Below are 23939 nucleotides of genomic sequence, written 5' to 3'. Positions count from 1 at the left end.
TTGAGGAGGAGAAAGAGAGCTGTTCTGCAGTGAGGGTGGAGGAGACGGGAGTGATGGGAGGAAACCGGGCTTGAGGAGGAGAAACAGAGCTGTTCTGTGGTGAGGGTGGAGGAGACGGGAGGAAACCGGGCTTGAGGAGGAGGAACAGAGCTGTTCTGTGGTGAGGGTGGAGGAGACGGGAGGAAACCGGGCTTGAGGAGGAGGAACAGAGCTGTTCTGTGGTGAGGGTGGAGGAGACGGGAGTGATGGGAGGAAACCGGGCTTGAGGAGGAGGAACAGAGCTGTTCTGTGGTGAGGGTGGAGGAGACGGGAGTGATGGGAGGAAACCGGGCTTGAGGAGGAGGAACATAGCTGTTCTGCAGTGAGTGTGGAGGAGACGGGAGTGACGGGAGGAAACTGGGCTTGACGTCAACAGAAGAGAGAGGAGGAGAAACAGAGCTGTTCTGTGGTGAGAGAGGAAACAGGGCTGCGTTTACACAGGCAGCCCAATTCGTATCTTTTTTTTTTTCTTCACAAATTGGTGTTTTGACCAATCAGATCAACTCAGAAAAATATATTTGATGTTAAAAGATCTGATGTGATTGTTCAAAAATAACAATTAGTGGAAAAAGTAACAGAATTGTGCTGCCTGTGTAAACGCAGCCATAGACAGAGGGGTGTCTCATCCTATCTGTAGGGGCTCTGGGAGAAAAGAGACACCATTTTTAATAAACAGAGAGACAGAGAGGGTAGCAGGCCTACCTGCAGACGATTCCGACATGCAGTAGTTTGTTCCATATCATAAAGACAGGGTTCCAAAGGACACCCTATTCCATATTTAGTCCACTACCACTGTTGATCAGGACCCATAGGGCTCTGATCAAAACATAGTGCACTATTTAGGGAATAACTTGTAATTTCAGGTGCAGAAAAGGCCGTTTAGACACGGAATACCATGGAATAGAGACGGTTAAGGAGAATGGAAACACACATCGGTGCCAGAACAGAACATAACACATTTCAAATCAATATTAATACCAATTATTAGGTCACTGCTATCTTTATTTCATACACAAAGGTAAGAAATGTGACACAGTCAGTTTTTGCTGTCTTGAGTTTTTGCCAACCCCCCAGACACCACACATACATGTTCATGTATGTCGAAGTGCTTGCTTCATACTGTGCGTCTCAAGGCCTGTGCATCGCAGGCTTTCATGTGGAATTCCCCTCCTGTCTGTCTGGAGCGTTTTCCCTTGGAAATAGCCCCCTCTTCAGGGCGGGCTCTGACCGTGTCCACCTCTGACCGTGTCCACCACTGACTGACATCTCTTCACCATGTCAGGGCTCCTGAGGAAGAGAAAAACACAGCATTTAAAAGGCCAATCTGCAATACGTACAACCCATGGTCAATGGTCATTTCAATGAATGATGTAAACTGTTCGGCTAAATTACGCATCAATAGCATCTCCCCAGAAGGTTTGGGGCAGCGGTGTAAAGCACTTACAGTTTTTCTCAATTGCTAAAACACTAAAACCCATTGGCTGAACAAAGTTCTCAGTTGCCTGGACTCATTTAGCTAATTATGCAGTCTGTTGTCAATACCTTAAACCATTTCACATGATAAAACACAATTTGCAGATCTCACTTAGACTTTTCAGCAAAACTCTAAACACATTCTCATTCTCAAAACACATTCTGCACTCTAATGCACTCTAATGCACTCTAATGTCATCCATACTGGTAAACACAAGTGGCAATAATCAAATACAAATAGACAACATATGTCATTGATTGAACACAACCACTAAAAATTGATTTACAGTTTTTTCCAACTGCTTACACACAAAAATCTTTTCATGTCACACGATTTTTGAAACCTCTCACTCAAAGTGCAAAACTACACACCAAATGTGCAAAACCATAAGCTATTTCTCAGCCTTTGACTCAGTTGTCAATTGCATAAAACACTTTTTTCAAAATACTACACACAATTCTCAACCTAAAACACAAAAATCTAACAGGAAGTGACTTGCTTTCCTTTTCAAAACACAACCAATCAAAATGCTACACTTATTCACCAGGTCACACACACACACTCCTCACATGTGCAAACACTAATAGCTTAACTGATCACTAACCAATCACTGCTTTACTGTAGTATAGGCCTATAAATAGGTCATAGGTCAAATTACCTGTTTTGAACAATGGATGCCAACAATGGACAGAGAGCAAGAGGAGTAGGAGGGAGAGGAAGAGGAAGAAGAGGACGAGGGCAAAGAAGAGAAGGAAGGAGAGCCATCTCTGATGAGATTAGGGCAACAGTTGTTGATCATGTGATCAACCACGGTTTGACCATGAGAGGCTGGACTGAGAGTCGAGCCCAACTTGAGTCGATTTACAGTGGCGTCCATAATTAGAACCTTCAGAAATGAGAACAGGTGTGCAACTATCTAATGACTATTTTAGCATTACAGTAATGTACTGTAAAATACGTATGACTGCATAGTATTGCATAAACATTTGTAACTCTAAGCCATCCATTTACTGCACTGCATTGAATGAATGAGGTTGGTTATCATGCTGTACTACATTGTTTTGTACATTGTTTACAGTTCCTTTGCTGAACACATACTGTGTTTGAATTCGGTACAGAGTGGAAAGGCAAAGACATCATGGAGGACAAGGACGCTTGTTTACAGATGTACAAGAGACTGCAATTATAAATATGGTTTTGGCCAACAATGCAATTAGGATTGGAGAGATAAGAGAGCATATCTTGAAGAATGACACCATATTTAAAAACATCAATGCTGTAAGCCTGTCGACCATACAACACATCCTCCAACGGCACCGAGTGACGATGAAACAACTTTACAAGGTGCCATTTGAGAGAAAGTCTATGAAACAATATGCGACATGACTTTGCAGAGGTATGTATGCAACACTACTTCCAGTACTTCAGACATACCATATTTACTCATCTGTATATCCTTTTGTCTGTTACAGAGAGTATTGGAGCTGGATGCCCATGTAATTCACCATGAATTTATTTATGTGGATGAGGTTGGATTCAACCTCAACAAAACCAGGCGCCGCGGAAGAAATGTAATAGGACAGAGGGCAATTTCCAATGTCCCTGGACAGCGTGGGGGTAATATAACTGTGTGTGCTGCCATCACTCAAAACGGGGTCCTCCATCACAATGCCACACTGGGTCCGTACAACACCGGCCATATGCTCACTTTTCTGGATGCAATTTACACAATGCTTGTCCCTGATCCAGATCAGGAGCCTGCTAGATTAGTGGTTTTATGGGACAATGTTAGTTTTCACCGGGCTGTTCTGGTCCAAAACTGGTTTGCCACCCATCCACAATTTGTAGTTTTGTACCTACCCCCATATTCACCTTTTCTAAACCCCATAGAGGAATTCTTCTCAGCCCGGCGCTATAAAGTGTATGATCGCCAACCCTATGCCCGCATGCCGCTTCTCCAGGCAATGGAGGACGCATGTGGGGACATAGAGGTTGCCTCTGTCCAAGGTTGGATACGCCATGCTAGGAGATGCTTCCCTCCATGTGGGGACATAGAGGTTGCCTCTGTCCAAGGTTGGATACGCCATGCTAGGAGATACTTCCCTCCATGTGGAGACATAGAGGTTGCCTCTGTCCAAGGTTGGATACGCCATGCTAGGAGATACTTCCCTCCATGTGGGGACACAGAGGTTGCCTCTGTCCAAGGTTGGATACGCCATGCTAGGAGATACTTCCCTCGATGTTTGGCAAGAGAAAACGTAACTTGTGATGTGGACGAAGTATTGTGGCCAGACCCAGGTCGGAGAAGAGATGAAGGGTAGCTTAGCACTGGTGACTGCCCCCCCCCCCCTACCAATTCCTGGACTGTCCCCCCGGGACCCCACACACACAATTGTGTTCTTTACTGTATTCTAAAGAATATACTTTTGGTTTACATATGTTTATGGTTTTGTTGTATGCTACTGTATACAACAGTAATGTTTGGCCTAATAAATATTTTCTTTCTACATTGTATTGGTGTTTACAGTGTACTTGTTACCCCTCTCAGCAGATGACTTTCACTGTAGAACATTGTATTGGTGTTTACAGTGTACTTGTTACCCTTCTCAGCAGGTTACTTTCACTGTAGAACATTGCATTGGTGTTTACAGTGTACTTGTTACCGCTCTCAGCAGATTACTTTCACTGTAGAACATTACATTGGTGTTTACAGTGTACTTGTTACCCTTCTCAGCAGGTTACTTTCACTGTAGAACATTACATTGGTGTTAACAGTGTACTTGTTACCCCTCTCAGCAGATTACTTTCACTGTAGAACATTACATTGGTGTTTACAGTGTACTTGTTACCCTTCTCAGCAGATTACTTTCACTGTAGAACATTACATTGGTGTTAACAGTGTACTTGTTACCCCTCTCAGCAGATTACTTTCACTGTAGAACATTGTATTGACATGTAGATATAAGCCTATGAAAGACCAAAGAGCTTTAGATTTAGAACAACAGTGTTTACATGGTAGATCCAGAAATGTACTATTATGAAAGCAGTGTTTGCCATTTGATGCCAATGCTTCATTCTGACATGTGTTTATGGCATTTTGAATGCAGTGTTACATTTTGAAGGAGATGTGAGGCATTTTGCATTTTGTGTGTGCAGTTTTGGGAATTGTGTGTAGAGTTTTGAAAAAAAGGAGACAGTTTTGAAAACGTGTGTAAGCAGTTGGAAAAAACTGTAATAGCAGAACAGGAACATTGTGAAATTAAGAACACGTGGTCACCCCTACTGCAAATGTTCTGGCGGACTCACTAAACACAAATACATCTTTTGTAAATAATGTCTGAGTGTTGGAGAGTGCCCCTGGCTGTCCGTACATTTGTAAAACAAGATAATGGTGCCGTCTGCTTTGCTTAATAACATAAGACATTTGAAATGGTTTATGATTTTACTTTTACTTTATTTTTACTTTTAATACTTAAGTATATTTAAAACCAAATACTTTTATACTTTTACTCAAGTAGTATTTTCAATGGGTGACTTTCACTTTTACTTGAGTAACTTTCTGTTAAGGTATCTATACTTTTCCTCAAGTATGACAATTGGGTACTTTTTCTACCACTGGTTTGGGATCGATTCCATTTCAATTCAGTAAATTCTGAGAATTTCAGTTACTACCTGAAACGACTGAAAAGAAATGGAATTGACCTCAACCCTAGTCCACAGAGAAGCCGACGTATAGCACAATATAGCACAACGTATAGCACAATATCGCACAATATTTTCAATATATATATATTGGATTTTCCATTCCATAGAGTTATTTTTGTACTGTTCAGTCTTAATGTAGTGATGGATATTTAAGCGATAAGGCCCAAGGGGGTGTTGTATATGGCCAATATACAAATGGCTAAGGGCTGTTCCCCTGCACGGCACAACACAGAGTGCCTGGACACAGCCCTTAGCCGTGGTATATTTGCCCAATGCCCAAACCCCTGAGGTGCCTTATTGCTATTATAAACTGGTTACCAATGTAATTTGAGCATTGAAATAACTGTTTTGTCATACCCATGGTATAAGGTCTGATATACCATAGCTGTCACCCAATCAGCATTCAGGTCTTGAACCACCCAGTTTATACTTTAGAATAGATGAAGTGAAGGAGGATAAACTCATGAGTTAGCTATGTGTCCTTGGGTTATCATGACTCATTCAGCCTTGCTACTGTAGCTGGATGAGCCGTGGAAAAAAGTTGTGCCTATCAGTGGAGGCTGATGGGAGGAGCCATAGGAGGACGGGCTCATTGTAATGGCTGGAATGGAGTTAATGAAATGGACTCAAACTCATCAAACATATAGAAACCACATATTTCCATTCCCATTAATTCCATTCCAGCCATTACAATGAGCCCGTCCTCTTATATTTCCTTCCGACCAGCCTCCACTGGTGCCTATAGGGAATAGAAATCCAGTTGGGACACAGGCAAGGTAAGCACAGAAGACAATTACACTACAAGAGGAGAGAACAGGAGAGAACATAAGAGAAGGGGAGAGAACAAGAGAGAACAGGATAGAAGAGGAGAGAAAAGGAGAGAAGATGAGAGAATGGAAGAAAAGAAGAGAGAAGATGAGAGAACAGGAGAGAAATGGCAAGAAGAGAAGAGAACAGGAGAGAACAGAAGAGAACAGGAGACAGGAGAGAACGGAGAGAAGACGAGAGAACATGAGAGAAAGGGAGAGAACAGGAGAGAAGTGGCAAGAAGAGGAGTGAACAGGGGAGAAGAGGAGAGAAGAGGAGAGAAGGGGAGAGAACAGGAGAGGAGAGAAGAGGAGAGAAGGGGAGAGAAGAGGAGAGAAGAGTAGAGAAGAGGAGAGAAGAGGAGAGAAGAGGGGAGGGGAGGAGAGAAGAGTAGAGAATAGGAGAGAGGAGGAGGGAAGATGAGAGAAGAGAAAGGGAGAGGAGAGAACAGGAGAGAAGAGGAGAGGAGAGGAGAGAAAAGGAGAGAAGGGGAGAGAAGGGGAGAGAACTAGAGAGAAGAGGAGAGAAGAGGAGAGAAGGGGAGAGAACAGGAGAGAAGTGGAAAGAAGAGGAGTGAACAGGAGAGAAGAGGAGAGAAGGGGAGAGGGGAGGAGAGAAGAGAAGAGGAGAGAACAGGAGAGAACAGGAGAGAACAGGAGAGAAGGGGAGAGAAGAGGAGAGAAGGGGAGAGAACTAGAGAGAAGAGGAGAGAAGAGGAGAGGGGAGGAGAGAAGAGTAGAGAAGAGTAGAGAAGAGGAGAGAAGGGGAGGGAAGAGGAGAGAAGAGGAGAGAAGAGGAGAGGGGAGAAGTGGAGATAAGAGGAGAGAAGGGGAGAGGGGAGGAGAGAAGAGAAGCGGAGAGAAGAGGAGAGGAGAGGAGAGAACAGGAGAGAAGGGGAGAGGGGAGGAGAGAAGAGAAGAGGAGAGAAGAGGAGAGAACAGGAGAGAAGAGGGGAGGGGAGGGGAGGAGAGAAGAGAAAACAGGAGAGAAATAGGAGAGAAGAGGATAAAACAGCAGGGAAGAATAGAGAAGACATAATAGAGAAGAAAATCAATGGAATTAATTATATTTTTACTGTAGCCTTTTTCAACTGATAATAGTCTAAACAGACTGCGTTTTCAGAATACACCAAATACACGGTCATAAAATTAAATCACAATTGCGTAGTTACAAGTGATTTACCATAAACGATATCTGCACAGAATTAATATACTTCTATGATATTTCAAAGCCTATTTTGAAAGCTTTAACAGGAAGTCACAGGCCTTTTCTCTCTGGGAATGGTTCGCTATAGCCCCCACAGGCGTTCTCTCTATGGGAGTGGTTCGCTATAGCCCCCACAGGCGTTCTCTCTATGGGAGTGGTTCGCTATAGCCCCGCATGCGTTCTCTCTATGGGAGTGGTTCGCTATAGCCCCCACAGGCGTTCTCTCTATGGGAGTGGTTCGCTATAGTCCCGCGGGCCTTGGCTCTCGCCATGTTTGAACGATGTCTAGAAGTGCTCATGTTTATGGGAACATTTGAAATATAACAAGCTAACGTTTTGGTTTGCCTCACTCTGCTCTGGCATCTGTCCAAAGGCTTGATAATTAAAACCAGATTGTGCTTGGCCCAATTCACAGAAATTAGGCACAAGTCAGAAAAAACAAAATTGCAATTACACATATTCTGCACAAGAGGGAGGTATTTCACACAAACGCCTAGATAAATGCCTAGATAAATGCTTGTGTTTCTACTAGCTCTAGCAGTGCAGTAATACCTAGATAAATGCATGTGTTTCTAGCTCTAACAGTGCAGTAATGCCTAGATAAATGCTTATGTTTCTACTAGCTCTAGCAGTAATACCAAGCTAAATGCTTGTGTTTCTAGCTCTAACAGTGCAGTAATGCCTAGATAAATGCTTATGTTTCTACTAGCTCTAACAGTGCAGTAATGCCTAGATAAATGCTTATGTTTCTACTAGCTCTAGCAGTACAGTAATACCAAGCTAAATGCTTGTGTTTCTAGCTCTAACAGTGCAGTAATACCTAGCTAAATGCTTATGTTTCTACTAGCTCTAGCAGTACAGTAATACCAAGCTAAATGCTTGTGTTTCTAGCTCTAACAGTGCAGTAATACCTAGCTAAATGCTTGTGTTTCTAACTCTAACAGTGCAGTAATACCTAGCTAAATTATTGTGTTTCTAACTCTGACTGTGCAGCACTACCTAGCTAAATGCTTGTGTTTCTAGCTCTAGCAGTGCAGTAATACCTAGATAAATGCTTGTGTTTCTAGCTCTGACAGTGCAGCACTACCTAGCTAAATGCTTGTGTTTCTAGCTCTAGCAGTGCAGTAATACCTAGATAAATGCTTGTGTTTCTAGCTCTGACAGTGCAGCACTACCTAGCTAAATGCTTGTGTTTCTAGCTCTAGCAGTGCAGTAATACCAAGCTAAATGCTTGTGTTTCTAGCTCTAACAGTGCAGTAATACCTAGCTAAATGCTTATGTTTCTACTAGCTCTAGCAGTACAGTAATACCAAGCTAAATGCTTGTGTTTCTAGCTCTAACAGTGCAGTAATACCTAGCTAAATGTTTGTGTTTCTAGCTCTAGCAGTGCAGTAATACCTAGCTAAATGCTTGTGTTTCTAGCTCTAGCAGTGCAGTAATACCTAGCTAAATGCTTGTGTTTCTAGCTCTAACAGTGCAGTAATACCTAGCTAAATGCTTGTGTTTCTAACTCTAACAGTGCTGTAATACCTAGCTAAATTCTTGTGTTTCTAACTCTGACAGTGCAGCACTACCTAGCTAAATGCTTGTGTTTCTAGCTCTAGCAGTGCAGTAATACCTAGCTAAATGCTTGTGTTTTCAATGCTAACAGTGCAGTAATACCTAGCTAAATGCTTGTGTTTCTAATGCTAACTGTGCAGTAATACCTAGCTAAATGCTTGTGTTTCTAATGCTAACTGTGCAGTAATACCTAGCTAAATGCTTGTGTTTCTAATGCTAACTGTGCAGTAATACCTAGCTAAATGCTTGTGTTTCTAATGCTAACTGTGCAGTAATACCTAGCTAAATGCTTGTGTTTTCAATGCTAACAGTGCAGTAATACCTAGCTAAATGCTTGTGTTTCTAGCTTTAACGGTGCAGTAATACCTAGCTAAATGCTTGTGTTTCTAGCTTTAACGGTGCAGTAATACCTAGTAATAATAAATATAAAAACAATACACACATAATCTAGAAGAAAAAAATATACAAATTATCAAAATGAGCAATGTATATATACAGTGGCAAGAAAAAGTATGTGAACCCTTTGGAATTACCTGGACTTCTGCATAAATTGGTCATCGAATTTGATTTTAACTTCATCGAAAATAGACAAACATATTCGGGCTTAAACTAATAACACACAAATTATTGTATTTTTCTTGTCTCTATTTGAATATATAATTTAAAAGTTCTCAGTGTAGGTTGGAAAAAGTATGTGAACCCCCAGGATAATGAGTTAGATGAAGTTCAGATCCAATTTGATGACCAATTTATGCAGGTAATTCCAAAGGGTTCACATACTTTTTCTTGCCATTGTATATATTTACATACACCACCGTTCAAAACATTTGGAGTCACATAGAAATGTCCTTGTTTTTGAAAGAAAAAAAAAAATGGTCCATTAAAATAGCATCAAATTGATCAGAAATACAGTGTAGACATTGTTAATGTTGTAAATAACTATTGTAGCTGGAAACAGAGGATTTTTAAAGGAGTGTTTACACTGGTGTACAGAGGCCCATTATCAACAACCATCACTCCTGTGTTCCAATGGCACGTCGTGTTAGCTAATACAAGTTTACTGTTTTAAAAGACTAATTGATCATTAGAAAACCCTTCTGCAATTACGTTAGCACAGCTGAAAACTGTCGTGCTGATTAAAGAAGCAATAAAACTGGCCTTCTTTAGACTAGTTGAGTATCTGGAGCACCAGCATTTGTGGGTTCGATTACAGGCTCAGAATGGCTAGAAACAAATAACTTTCTTCTGAAACTCGTCAGTCTATACTTGTTCTGAAAAATCAAGGCTATTCAATGCAAGAAATTGCCAAGAAACTGAAGATCTCGTACAACGATGTGTACTTCTCCCTTCACAGAAAGGCATAAACTGGCTCTAACCAGAATAGAAAGAGGAGTGGGAGGCCCCGGTGCACAACTGAGCAAGAGGACAAGTACATTAGAGTGTCTAGTTTGATAAACAGACGCCTCACAAGTCCTCAACTGGCAGCTTCATTAAATAGTACCTGTAAAACACCAGTCTCAACATCAACAGTAGTGAAGAGGCAACTCCGGGATGCTGGCCTTCTAGGCAGAGTTGCAAAGAAAAAGCCTTATCTCAGACTGGCCAATAAAAAGAAGAGATTAAGATGGGCAAAAGGCACTGGACTGAGGAACTCTGTCGCCTCTTCACTTTTGATGTGGATGGGGGAGTGTCTGTCTCTGCTGTCTCTGCTGTCTCCTGACCCAGTTGCACAGGGAGGTGTTCACACCCAGCACCCTGACCTTAGTGCCCCCGGCCCGCCACTGGAGTCACTAGTGCTTGATGGGACAAGAACATCTCTGCCAGCCAAACCCTCCCCTAACCCGGACGACACTGGGACAATTGTGCGCCGACCCATGGGTCTCCCAGTCGCGACCGCCTGCTCCAGAGCCTGGACTCTAACCAGGATCTCTAGTGACACAGCTAGCACTGCGATGTGCCTTAGACCACTGTGCCATTCGGGAGACCCGATGCCTCCATCATTCTGAAGTGGAAGAAGTTTGGAACCACCAAGACCCTTCCTAGAGCTGGCCGCCTGGCCAAACTGAGCATTCGTGGGAGAAGGGTCTTGGTCAGGGAGGTGACCAAGAACTTATGGTCACTCTGACAGAGCTCTAGAGTTCCTCTGTGGAGATGGGAGAACCTTCCAGAAGAACAACCATCTCTGCAGCACTCCACCAATCTAAATGCTTGCCTTTATGGTAGAGTGGCCAGACAGAAGTCACTTCTCAATTAACGGCACATGACAGCCCACTTGGAGTTTGCCAAAAGGCACCTAAAGACTATCAGACCATGAGAAACAAGTTCATCTGGTCTGATGAAACCAAGATGGAACTCTTTGGCCTGAATGCCGTCACGTCTGGAGCAAACCTGGCACCATCCCTACGGTGAAGCATGGTGGTGGCAGAGTCATGCGGTGGGGATGTTTTTCAGCGGCAGGAACTGGGAGACTAGTCAGGATCGAGGCAAAGCTGAACGGAGCATTGTACAGAGAGATCTTTGATGAAAAGTTACTCCAGAGCACTCAAGACCTCAGACTGGGCCAAAAGTTCACCTTCCAAAAGGACAACGACCCTAAGTACACAGACGACACAGGAGTGGCTTCAGGACAGGTCTCGGATGTGGCCCAGCCAGAGCCCGGTCTTAAACCCGATCGAACATCTCTGGAGAGACCTGAAAATGGCTGTGCAGCAACATTCCCCATCCAACCTGACAGAGCTTGAGAGGATCTGCAGAGAAGAATGGGAGAAACTCCACAAATACAGGTGTACCAAGCTTGTAGCGTCATACCCAAGAAGACTCAATGCTGTAATCGCTGCCAAAGCTGCTTCAACAAAGTACTGAGCAAAGGGTCTGAATACTTATGTAAATGTAGTATTTAAGTTTTTTATTTTTTTATAAAAACCTGTTTTTGCTTTGTCATTATGGGGTATTGTGTGTAGATTGAGGGAAAAAAAGGCCATTTAATCAATTTTAGAATAAGGCTGTAACCAAACAAAATGTGGAAAAAGTCAAGGATCTGAATACTTTCCGAATGCACTGTATGAACAGAGTACGTTACAGTCCCTGATATCTCTCTGGACGGAGATCTTTGCCCTGAGCTCGTCGACTCTATTGTCTAGGGACTGACCGTTAGCGAGTAATGCTAACATCGGGTGGTGTTGTCTGAGTCTATCTCGGGCCTCACTTCTTCTTCGTCTTCTCCGGTGTCAGCGTATTGGTGCAGCCCGCGGGATGAATAGAGCTACCTCTGGAAGTTCAAACAACCTCACACTCAACGTCAACAAAACAAAGGAGATGATCGTGGACTTCAGGAAACAGCAGAGGGAGCACCCCCCTATCCACATCGACGGGACAGTAGTGGAGAGGGTAGTAAGTATTAAGTTCCTCGGCGTACACATCACGGACAAACTGAATTGGTCCACCCACACAGACAGCATGGTGAAGAAGGCGCAGCAGCGCCTCTTCAACCTCAGGAGGCTGAAGAAATTTGGCTCGTCACCAAAAGCAATCTCAAACTCTTACAGATACACAATCAAGAGCATCCTGTCGGACTGTATCACCGCCTGGTACGGCAACTGCTCCGCCCACAACCGTAAGGCTCTCCAGAGGGTAGTGAGGTCTGCACAACGCATCACCGGGGGCAAACTACCTGCCCTCCAGAACACCTACACCACCCGATGTCACAGGAAGGCCATAAAAATCATCAGGGACAACAACCACCCGAGCCACTGCCTGTTCACCCCGCTATCATCCAGAAGACGAGGTCAGTACAGGTGCATCAAAGCAGGGACTGAGAGACTGAAAAACAGCTTCTATCTCAAGGCCATCAGACTGTTAAACAGCCACCACTAACATTGAGTGGCTGCTGCCAACACACTGACTCAACTCCAGCCATTTCAATAATGTAAAAATGTATGCAAAAAATGTATCACTAGCCACTTTAAACAATGCCACATTTATATGTTTACATATCCTACATTACTCATCTCATATGTACATACTGCACTCTGTACCATCTGCTGCATCTTGCCATCTTGATGTAATACATGTATCACTAGCCACTTTAAACAATGCCACATTTATATGTTTACATACCCTACATTACTCATCTCATATGTATATACTGCACTCTATACCATCTACTGCATCTTGCCTATTCCGTTCTGTACCATCACTCATTCACATATCTTTATGTACATATTCTTTCATTCCTTTACACTGTGTGTATAAGGTAGTTGTTGTGAAATTGTTAGGTTATATTACTCGTTGGTTATTACTGCATTGTCGGAACTAGAAGCACCAGCATTTCGCCACACTCGCATTAACTTCTGCTAACCATGTGCATGTGACCAATAAGATTTGATTTGATTTGAAGTCTGATATCTGCTCAAATATCTGATGAGTGACCATCAATCTAATATCCAAACGGTATTTCCCGGGCTGTGGGTAATAATACAAGAACAAATAATGTAAGAAGTAACACATGCAAAAGAAATACTGCAAAGTTGGCTAGGAACTGGAAACAGTGCGACCGTGTCTGTCCTGACTGGAGAAACGAGTGGGGGAGTTATTTTGTAGTCCTGCCAATGACTCAGATAGATAGTCATGTCTGTTATCCTATAAATACTTACCGAAGAGAGGGTAGACTAGCGGCAGTTGGATCCAATATCTGTCCCAGATGGTTGGTGTCTCATTACAATAAATGATTCAACTCTATTTTTTTTTTTTTTACTTTCCATTTCTCTGAAGTCATGATGACTAAGTTATAGCAAGAAGTAGAAACTAATGTGACATAAACATCAGCAGACAAACAAATAAACACACACAGACAAACAAACACACACAGACACACAAACACACACAGACAAACAAACACACACACACAGACACACACACAGACAAACAGAGACACACACAGACACACAGATACACACAGACAAACAGAGACACACACACACAGACACACACACAGACAAACAGAGACACACACAGACACACAGACACAAACACAGACAAACAGAGACACACACACACAGACACACACAGACAAACAGAGACACACAGACAAACAGACACACACAGACAAACAGAAACACACAGACACACACACAGACAAACAGATACACACACAGGCAAACAGAGACACACACAGACAAACAGAGACACACACAGACAAACAGACACACACACAGACAAACAGATTCAGACACACACAGACACACACAGAAACACACAGACACACAGACACACACAGACACACAGATACACACACACAGTCATCTTGCATCTTCACAGATATGGCTGCTGAAATGTTATTTTTGTATAATCAAACTGTTATACTACCATGACGCGCACGTCATCAGCAGTCAGGTTGTGTAAACCACGAGTCAATCTGTGTAAATGTAATTCTCTATTTCTCTGAAGTCATGACTAAGAACTGCTAGGAAGGAACTCGTGACATGAACATTAGCAGACACACACACACACACACACACACACACACACACACACACACACACACACACACACACACACACTTACCGCAAGCTTTCCTTCTCAGACTACTTATCAGTGTAGTTCTGTCCTTGTATTATATGTTCCAGGCCCCCATGGAAGTGAGGCTGTCCCCTCATACCATGCCACACCAGGGGGGTGTCTTCAAGTCACTGGGAGGCAGGGCAGGGTGGGTTGGGTGGTTAGGGTGGGTAGGGTAGGGTGGCTGGGCCAGGTGGGGCAGGACCGGCAGTGCTGGGTGGGCAGGGTAGGTTGGTTGAGCCGGACTCTTACTGAGCCTCTCCACCCGTCCGTTGTGGCGGGGGTACAGTGGAGATTTCTGGATCCTAAGAGTGGGGACACTGTATCCGACCATGGCTGTGGGGTCAGACAGTTGAGTCCATAGGGGCAGGGGTAGGGAGCGGGTCATTTCTAGCTCTGGGGGGGTCTGGGGGGCCACATGGTTCAGTTCTCTACCTGGACCGGGTAGAGGAGGGTGTCCGTTGAGCCCCCGTCTGTCCTGTTTGGGGTCTTTGGAGGTGCTCAGGGAGCCCATGGGGCTCAGGGCTGTGACCCCAACCCGGTTGGTCTTGATGACAGATGCGGTGAGGACAGGAGACAGGGAGTTAGTTCGTATGGTGACAGTATGGTCAGGTTGTCTGTACAGTAGGGAGACTCCCTGATCTCCATTAGTCTTCTGTCTGTACACCAGGACCCCAGGGACGTCTCTGGGGTCGGGAGGAGGGTCATGTATGATGACAGTATGATCCATGTCGCTGCACTGTGGTCCATGGTTCCCAGGAGTCTTATGGTTGTGGACCAGGTCCCCTGTACCAGTCCAGTGGGTGTGTACCTGGACCCTAGTAGTCTTCTGGTTGACGATCCGGTCCATGTCTCTGTACTGTGGTCTCTGGTCTCCCTGGTTGAACATCAGGACTCCTTTACAGTCTCTGGGGTTGGGGTGACCGTCACCACCTTTACAGTCTCTGGGGTTGAGGTGACCGTCACCACCTTTACAGTCTCTGGGGTTGAGGTGACCGTCACCACCTTTACAGTCTCTGGGGTTGAGGTGACTGTCACCACCTTTACAGTCTCTGGGGTTGGGGTGACCGTCACCACGACTAGGGGACTTGTTACATGATCCCTCTTCCTCTTCCAGGTCAATGTTAGCTGTCAGACGATCTATCTGTTGGACCACCTAAAGGATGACCCAGAGTCAATAAACATAGTCACCATATACTATATGTTTTTAAAGAGTCATGAGATTTTAGATTTTGTTTGACAATGTATAATTTATTATATTTTAGAACAAAATTATTTTGTTAGCTGTCAGACAATACATTTGTTGGACCATCTACTGGACAGTACAGTGAGTCAATATATTACATTACTACAGTATATTACTACATTACTACAGTATATTACTGCATTATACTACAATACTACAGGTTATTAATACATTATACTACATTTTTTTTTTTTTTTTTTTTTTTTTTTTTTTTTTTTTTTTTTTTTTTTTTTTTACCTTTATTTAACCAGGCAAGTCAGTTAAGAACAAATTCTTATTTTCAATGACGGCCTGGGAACAGTGGGTTAACTGCCTGTTCAGGGGCAGAACGACAGATTTGTACCTTGTCAGCTCGGGGGTTTGAACTCGCAACCTTCCGGTTACTAGTCCAACGCTCTAACCACTAGGCTACCCTGCCGCCCCACTAAAGTATATTAATACATTATACTACATAAGTTACCAGTACACTATATTACATTATATCATGTTTCTGATTGGCTTGAATGGCATTCTAGAGCATGCGTTATTTATGGTTAGCTAAACTAGCAAGTCTGTTTGTTTAGTTATCAACGACTGTATCTAGCCATCTAGTAAACGTGTTATCTACTCGAACACATTTCTACCTGCAGACAAACACATTTCTAGTGGCAAATGTGTTCAATTATAGCCAAGGTATAAAAGGGATAATTAACTCGGGGCTCTATGCGTTCTCTGGAAAATAATGTAACTCTGTGGAAGGTTCATTCCATTCCGCTAGCACTTTGTGTATCACACCTTCCACGTCATTCATTATTTTCCATAGTCCCTCGTTGATTAACCCTTACTTACTGGAGTATATTAATGCATTATACTACATTACTACAGTCTATTAATACATTATACTACATTACTACAGTATATTAATGCATTATACTACATTACTACAGTATATTAATACATTATACTACATTACTACAGTATATTAATGCATTATACTACATTACTACAGTATATTAATACATTATACTACATTACTACAGTATATTAATACATTATACTACATTCCTACTTTCGTTACCACTACATATGCTACATTACTACAGTATATTAATACATTATACTACATTACTACAGTACATGAATACATTATACTACATACTACATTATTTACCACTGCATTATACTACATTACTACATGAGTTACCACAACATTATAATACATTACTAAAGTATATTAATACATTATTGTACATTACCACATTAGTTACCACTATACCATACTACATTACTACACTATATTAATACAGTACACTACATTACTACGTTAGTTACCACTACATATTCTACATTACTACAGTATATTAATACATTATACTACATTACTACAGTACATTAATACATTATACTACATACTACATTATTTACTAGTTACCACTGCATTATACTACATTACTACATTAGTTACCACAACATTATAATACATTACTAAAGTATATTAATACATTATTGTACATTACTACACTATATTAATACATTATACTACATACTACATTAGTTACCACTGCATTATACTACATTACTACAGTATATTAAAACAGTATACTACATAGTACATTAGTTACCACTATACCATACTACATTACTACACTATATTAATACAGTACACTACAGTATATTAAAACATTATACTACATAGTACATTAGTTACCACTATACCATACTACATTACTACACTATATTAACACAGTACACTACATTACTACGTTAGTTACCACTACATAATCTACATTACTACAGTATATTAATACATTATACTACATTACTACAATACATTAATACATTATACTACCTTACTAAATTAGTTACCACTGCGTTATACTGCATTACTACATTAGTTACCACAACATTAACTACATTACCAAAGTATATTAATACATTATTGTATATTACTACATTAGTTACCACTATACCATACTACATTACTACACCATATTAATACAGTATACTACATTACTATGTTAGTTACCACTACATTATAGTACATTACAACACTATACTAAAACATGATACTACATTACTAAATTAGTTAGCATTACATTATACTACATTACCACAGTACATTAATGCAGTATACTACATTACTACATGCATTACCCCTACATTATACTACATTACTACAGTATATTAATACATTATACTACATTACTACAGTATATTAATAGATTATACTACATTACTACATCGTATTGATACATTACACCACATTACTACAGTATATTAATACATTATACTACATTACTACAGTGTATTGATACATTACACTACATTACTACAGTATATTAATACATTATACTACATTACTACATTTGTTACCACTACATTATACTACATTACTACCGTATATTAATACATTATACTACATTACTACAGTATATTAATACATTATACTACATTATTACAGTACATTAATACATTATACTACATTACTACAGCATATTGATACGTTACACTACATTACTACAGTATATTAATACATTATACTACATTACTACATTTGTTACCACTACATTATACTACATTACTACAGTATATTAATACATTATACAACATTATGTTATACTGGACCATGTCTCTTTTACAACGCAAGTCTTTCAATTGAGCCATTCACAATTTTTTACAATTTACAGCATATTACAATGCATATTGCATATTGACACCATTAAAGCTAAGCATGGTTAAGAGCCTGTCTCAAGACAGGCTCTTTAATGTGCTTCTTGTGTCTATCAATTCCAGCAGCAGGTTTTTAGCCAAACGGTCGATGTGAATCGCTTTCAATCAATGCAACTGCAAGAAATGACTCAAATTATGAGCAGTGCCACATTATCTCCTTCCATATCAGCCTGCATCATTCTTTTTTTCTACAGAGCTGAATGCATGAAGGCTATTCCACCGAAACAGAATAAGGCTGTGACTCAGATTTTTCCCTTTATAATGAATGGTACAGTGTACCAAACAAAAACCAATGGAAACACATTTACTTGAAGAACTGTGCAGATGCCAAGTTTGGTAACAGAATGACAGCACAAACAGCACAAACCGTCATTTTGTTACCAAACTTTGCCTCTGCCCAGTTCTTCAAGTAAATGTGTTTTCATTGGTTTTTTGTTTGACATTTTAAAGTGAAGAATCATCTGAGTCTGAGCATCATTCTGTTACTGTGGAATTGCCCCATAAACAGAAAGAGGACACTCATAGGTCCATCAGCATCTGCTTTACTTCAAATGTTAACGTGAAGCATACTGAAACAACCCTACTGAAACAACCCTACTGAAACAACCCTACTGAAACAACCCTACTGAAACAACCCTACTGAAACAACCCTACTGAAACACCCTACTGAAACAACCATACTGAAACAACCCTACTGAAACAACCCTACTGAAACAACCCTACTGAAACAACCCTACTGAAACACCCTACTGAAACAACCCTACTGAAACAACCATACTGAAACAACCCTACTGAAACAACCTACTGAAACAACCCTACTGAAACAACCCTACTGAAACACCCTACTGAAACAACCCTACTGAAACAACCCTACTGAAACAACCCTACTGAAACACCCATACTGAAACAACCCTACTGAAACAACCCTACTGAAACAACCCTACTGAAACAACCCTACTGAAACAACCCTACTGAAACAACCCTACTGAAACAACCCTACTGAAACAACCTACTGAAACAACCCTACTGAAACAACCCTACTGAAACACCCCTACTGAAACAACCCTACTGAAACAACCCTACTGAAAAACCCCTACTGAAACAACCCTACTGAAACAACCCTACTGAAACAACCCTACTGAAACACCCCTACTGAAACAACCCTACTGAAACAACCCTACTGAAACACCCCTACTGAAACAACCCTACTGAAACAACCCTACTGAAACAACCCTACTGAAACAACCCTACTGAAACAACCCTACTGAAACAACCCTACTGAAACAACCCTACTGAAACACCCCTACTGAAACAACCCTACTGAAACAACCCTACTGAAACACCCCTACTGAAACAACCCTACTGAAACAACCCTACTGAAACACCCCTACTGAAACAACCCTACTGAAACAACCTACTGAAACAACCCTACTGAAACAACCCTACTGAAACACCCTACTGAAACACCCCTACTGAAACAACCCTACTGAAACAACCCTACTGAAACACCCCTACTGAAACAACCCTACTGAAACAACCTACTGAAACAACCCTACTGAAACAACCCTACTGAAACACCCTACTGAAACAACCATACTGAAACAACCCTACTGAAACAACCCTACTGAAACATATACATGGACTCGAGGCAAACATGACCTCGTCCTCAGATCACTGTGTGCGTTTCAGCCAACTCCTCTGACTATTGTTGTCCTGTTTTATTTTTGTCATACCGTTCATCAATGACCATTCATAATAGGCACTCACCCGAAAACGTGTCCTTAAAATTGGTTGTATGATCCCCTAAGTACACTCCATAGAAAATTAGATATGGACAGAACTCAGATGGATATGCCTCAATCATTCATTGCATTTATGCAGGGTAAAGTAATGAACTATCAAAGCTTAATGGAGTACTGTCCATTTAATTCAATTTTCTATTGATTCATCAGCTTTTTGCTTCAGTCAACTTCTCAGACTACATGAACAGCATGACAACTAGTTAGATTCCCGAGCCACACTGAACTTCCAAGCTTACATAAACATGCGTTATGTAGTGTGGCTCGCGAGGCTAGCCAAGGTACAAGTGGCGCAGTGCTTAGAGGCGTCCCTACAGACCCGGGTTCGATCCCTGGCTGTATCACAACAGATCGGGATCGGGAGTCCCATAGGGTGGAGCACAATTGGCCCAGTGTCGTCCGAGTTAGGGGAGGGTTTGGCCGGGGTAGGCCGTCATTATAAATAAGAATTTGTTCTTAACAGATTTGTCTAGATAAATACATGTTCAATAAAATAAAAAAAATAAAAAAGTACTACAACAGTCAGAGTTGGCTAAAACACATACAGATTTGGGACCAGGCTCACTGTAGGTTAACATACAGTAGAGGCTTCTTACCTCCTTCATCTCCACGTGGACTTGTTTGAGACCCCCCAGGACCCCCTCCAGGTCTGACACCACCTGTCTGATCTGCTCACAGACAGAACCCTCCTTCGTCCGGACTGAAACCTCCTTCTCCCGGATCGAACCCTGGTTCTCCTGGGTTGAACCCTTCTTCGCCTGGACTGAAACCTCCTTCTCCCGGATCGAACCCTGGTTCTCCTGGGTTGAACCGCGGTTCTCATGGACCGCACACTCATTCTCCCGGATCGAATTCTGGTTCTCCAGGACCGAACACTCCTTCTCCCTGACTGAACCCTCCTTCTCCCGGAGCAAACCCTGGTTCTTCCAGACCGAACCCTGCTTCTTCCTGACCAAACCCTCAGAGCTAGAGCCAGCAGGGACATGTCGTCCATTACAGCCGTCTTCTCCTATCCCACCTCCAACTCCTCCAGCCTTTAATCTAGTAGTCCTCTCCTGGGGGTTAGCTCTATCTCCCCTGCCCCGAGAGGACACAGGCCTGGGACTTGGACCACCAATGCCACAGCATCCATTTGGCATGTGGGAGTGTAAATTTCCTTGTTCCAGTGGTACACACCTGTCCAAATGATCGTGTTGACCACCAGCAGTAAATCTCCAGTCCTGCCTTTCTGTACTGTAACTGTAGCTAGCCTGTCTGTGTTTCGGCTGATCCCAGATCTTGTCTTCTGGACAGTAGCTAGTCTGTCCGTGTATCGGTTTGTCTTCTGGACTATAACTAGCCTGTCTGTGTTTCGACTGATCCCAGATCTGTTCTTCTGGACCATAGCTAGTCTGTCCGTGTATTGGTTTGTCTTCTGGACTATAACTAGCCTGTCTGTGTTTCGACAGATCCCAGATCTGTTCTTCTGGACCATAGCTAGTCTGTCCGTGTATCGGTTTGTCTTCTGGACTATAACTAGCCTGTCTGTGTTTCGACAGATCCCAGATCTGTTCTTCTGGACCGTAGCTAGTCTGTCCGTGTATTGGCTTGTCTTCTGGACTGTAGCTGTAGCTAGCCTGTCTGTGTAGTTCCTGTGGACCGTAGCTAGTCTGTCTTTCTAGCCTCAAACTGTAGCTGCAGCTGGCCTGTCTGTGTTTTGACTGACCCCAGATCTGTTCTTCCACTCCATAACTAGCCTTCCTGCGTATCGGTTTGTCTTCTGTACTGTAACTGCAGCTGGCCTGTCTGTGTTTTGACTGACCCCAGATCTGCTCTTCCGCTCCATAACTAGCCTGCCTGCTCCCCTCTGGATCGTAGTTGTAGCTAGTCTGTCTGTGTGCCGGCTCTGGGTCCGCCGGGAGTGACAAGGCTGACGCATGTCTGCTGCTGTTGAAGGGGTGTGTCCCGGTCGCCGTCCCAACAGCGTCACCTCCACCCTGTCCCACACAGCCACATTGTTCTCTCACAGGGGAATAGTGTCTCAGACCAGGGCCTGAGGGCTCCATTGGCCAGCTCCACTGGGCAGGGTTGTAGTCATAGGTTTGGCTAGGGCTAAATAGGTCTGGCTGAGGTTGGGCATTCTGACCCTGCCCTGTGAACACTGGCCTCCTCTGTGGGGCCCTGTGAGTGTGACCAGCTTCAGCTTCAATGCCTCCTCCTCCACCTCCTCCTCTGCCTTCACCTCCTCCTCTGCCTTCACCTCCTCTATCTTCACCTTCTCGTCTGCCTCCTCCTCTTCCTTCTCTGCCTTCACCTTCTCGTCTGCCTCCTCCTCCTCCTCTGCCTTCACCTTCTTGTCTGCCTCCTCTTCCTCCATCTCCTCTTCCACCACCTCCTCCTCTGCCGTCACCTTCTTGTCTGCCTCCTCCTCCTCCTCCACCTCTTCCTCCTCCACTTCTCTCACCGTTCTCTAGTCTAGGCTCTATATCCTCGGTCTCCACAGGGAAAGGAGGAAGCTGGAAGTCTTCCCTGAGGTCCAGTGATGCTGGGTGGTCTGGATGGTCTGGGCGTATGGGTGGTGGTCTGTTTCCCCCTGGTCCTCCCTGGAACAACGTGGGTCCGTAATGGACACCGTGGCGGCAGTAGCAGTAGTCGTTATTGTTTTGATGAATGAGTCCATAGTGTCCCGTCCGTGTGCTGTCTGAGTACATTTCAGAATTAAAACGGTCCGTCCGGAGTAGAGGCTGACTGCTGTGGAAAATGCCTTTTTAAAACACAACTGGTTTCCTTCTCCTCCCTGCTGTTCTCTAACTCCAACCTAGTCATTCACTCTAACTGTTTTCCTCCTCTAGCTACGACTGACTCCACCGCAAACGCGCCCACACCGCCCCCCCCCCCCACACTTTTCTTCAGCTTTGCCTCTTTTTTAAACCTACGACGCCCCTCCCCCTTTAGTCTTCCTGTTGTTTCTCTTTCTCTCCTCTACTTGTTTTTCTCTTTCCTTTCTTTCCCCTGACCCCTCTCTTACTTTTCCAACTTTTCTCCCACTCTTTCTTCACCCTGCAGCCCTCTCTCCTGCTCGGGGGCCCCTTCTTCTCCACCTCCCTCCCCGCTCTCTCGCTCTCTCGCTCTCTCTCCTTCTCTCTACCTCTCCCTCGTTTCGTTCCTCAGTCTCATCTGCTGCTGAAGGCTTCCCGTCTCTCTCCCTAACTTGGTTGTCCATTTCCCGTTTCCTTCCCCTCCTCTCCTCCTCCTTTTCCCGTTTCTTCCCTTCCCCTCCTCTCCTCCTCCATTTCCCGTTACCTCCCTTCCCCTTCTCCTATTTTTACACCTTTCACTCTCTGAGTCTCAGTGCTGTTTCTCACTCTATCTCATTCTCTCACACAGTCGCCTGTACCTGAATGTCACCTCTGTCTCTCTCCTCCACCTGAGATCCAGTTCTCTGTGTTTCTGTCGTCAATGTCTGTACGTCAGAGCTTTCTAAGCTCATTAATCCTCCTCGCTCGGCGACTACAGCCTGGCACTCGTCAATTAAACGCAGCCTGGTTAGAGCCAGTCAGGGAATCCTCCGCCAAGTGAGGAGGAGGAGGAGGAGGAGGAGGCTGAGAAAGGAGGGGTTTCATCAGCCACACTGCATGGCTGAACGCCTCGGAGTAGAAAGACAGAGGCACACTCCTGTAGAGGGAGGGTTTTAACACAACTCTGTCTCTCTATTTTTCTCTCTCTCTCTCTCTTTCCTTCTCTCTTTCTCTTTCCCCCTCTCTTTCTTTTGATGTCTCTCTCTGGTCTGAGTTTACAGTAAAGCAACAATGTACATCTTCACAGTTCAACTAAATTAAACTGTTTGAAACATACGGTG

The 23939-nt window shown here is 43.1% G+C and overlaps 1 protein-coding gene across 3 annotated transcripts; it reads right to left on the bottom strand.

Annotated features, from left to right (window-relative positions):
- Window positions 1-1020: 1020 nt before the first annotated feature.
- LOC110530786 (uncharacterized) lies at window positions 1021-23735 on the bottom strand. Of its 3 annotated transcripts, XM_036986539.2 has the most exons (4): window positions 20698-23735; window positions 15425-15503; window positions 14354-15352; window positions 1021-1326 (listed from the first exon to the last, which is right to left on the bottom strand). In XM_036986539.2, the coding sequence occupies exons 1-3, from the start codon at window positions 22789-22791 to the stop codon at window positions 14442-14444; spliced, it is 3084 nt and encodes a 1027-aa protein (XP_036842434.2). In that variant the 5' UTR covers window positions 22792-23735; the 3' UTR covers window positions 1021-1326; window positions 14354-14441. The 3 variants fall into 3 exon arrangements, with proteins under 3 accessions (XP_036842434.2, XP_021469728.3, XP_090039002.1); XM_021614053.3 differs by having other exon boundaries at window positions 14354-15503; XM_090182876.1 differs by lacking the exons at window positions 14354-15352; window positions 15425-15503.
- Window positions 23736-23939: the final 204 nt, after the last annotated feature.

The sequence above is a fragment of the Oncorhynchus mykiss genome, chromosome 8, assembly GCF_057628025.1.
Source record: "Oncorhynchus mykiss isolate SJ-2025 chromosome 8, ASM5762802v1, whole genome shotgun sequence".
Classification (NCBI taxonomy): Eukaryota; Metazoa; Chordata; class Actinopteri; order Salmoniformes; family Salmonidae; genus Oncorhynchus; species Oncorhynchus mykiss.
Note: the sequence above shows the minus strand (reverse complement) of the source record. Positions and strands in the feature narration are given on the sequence as shown.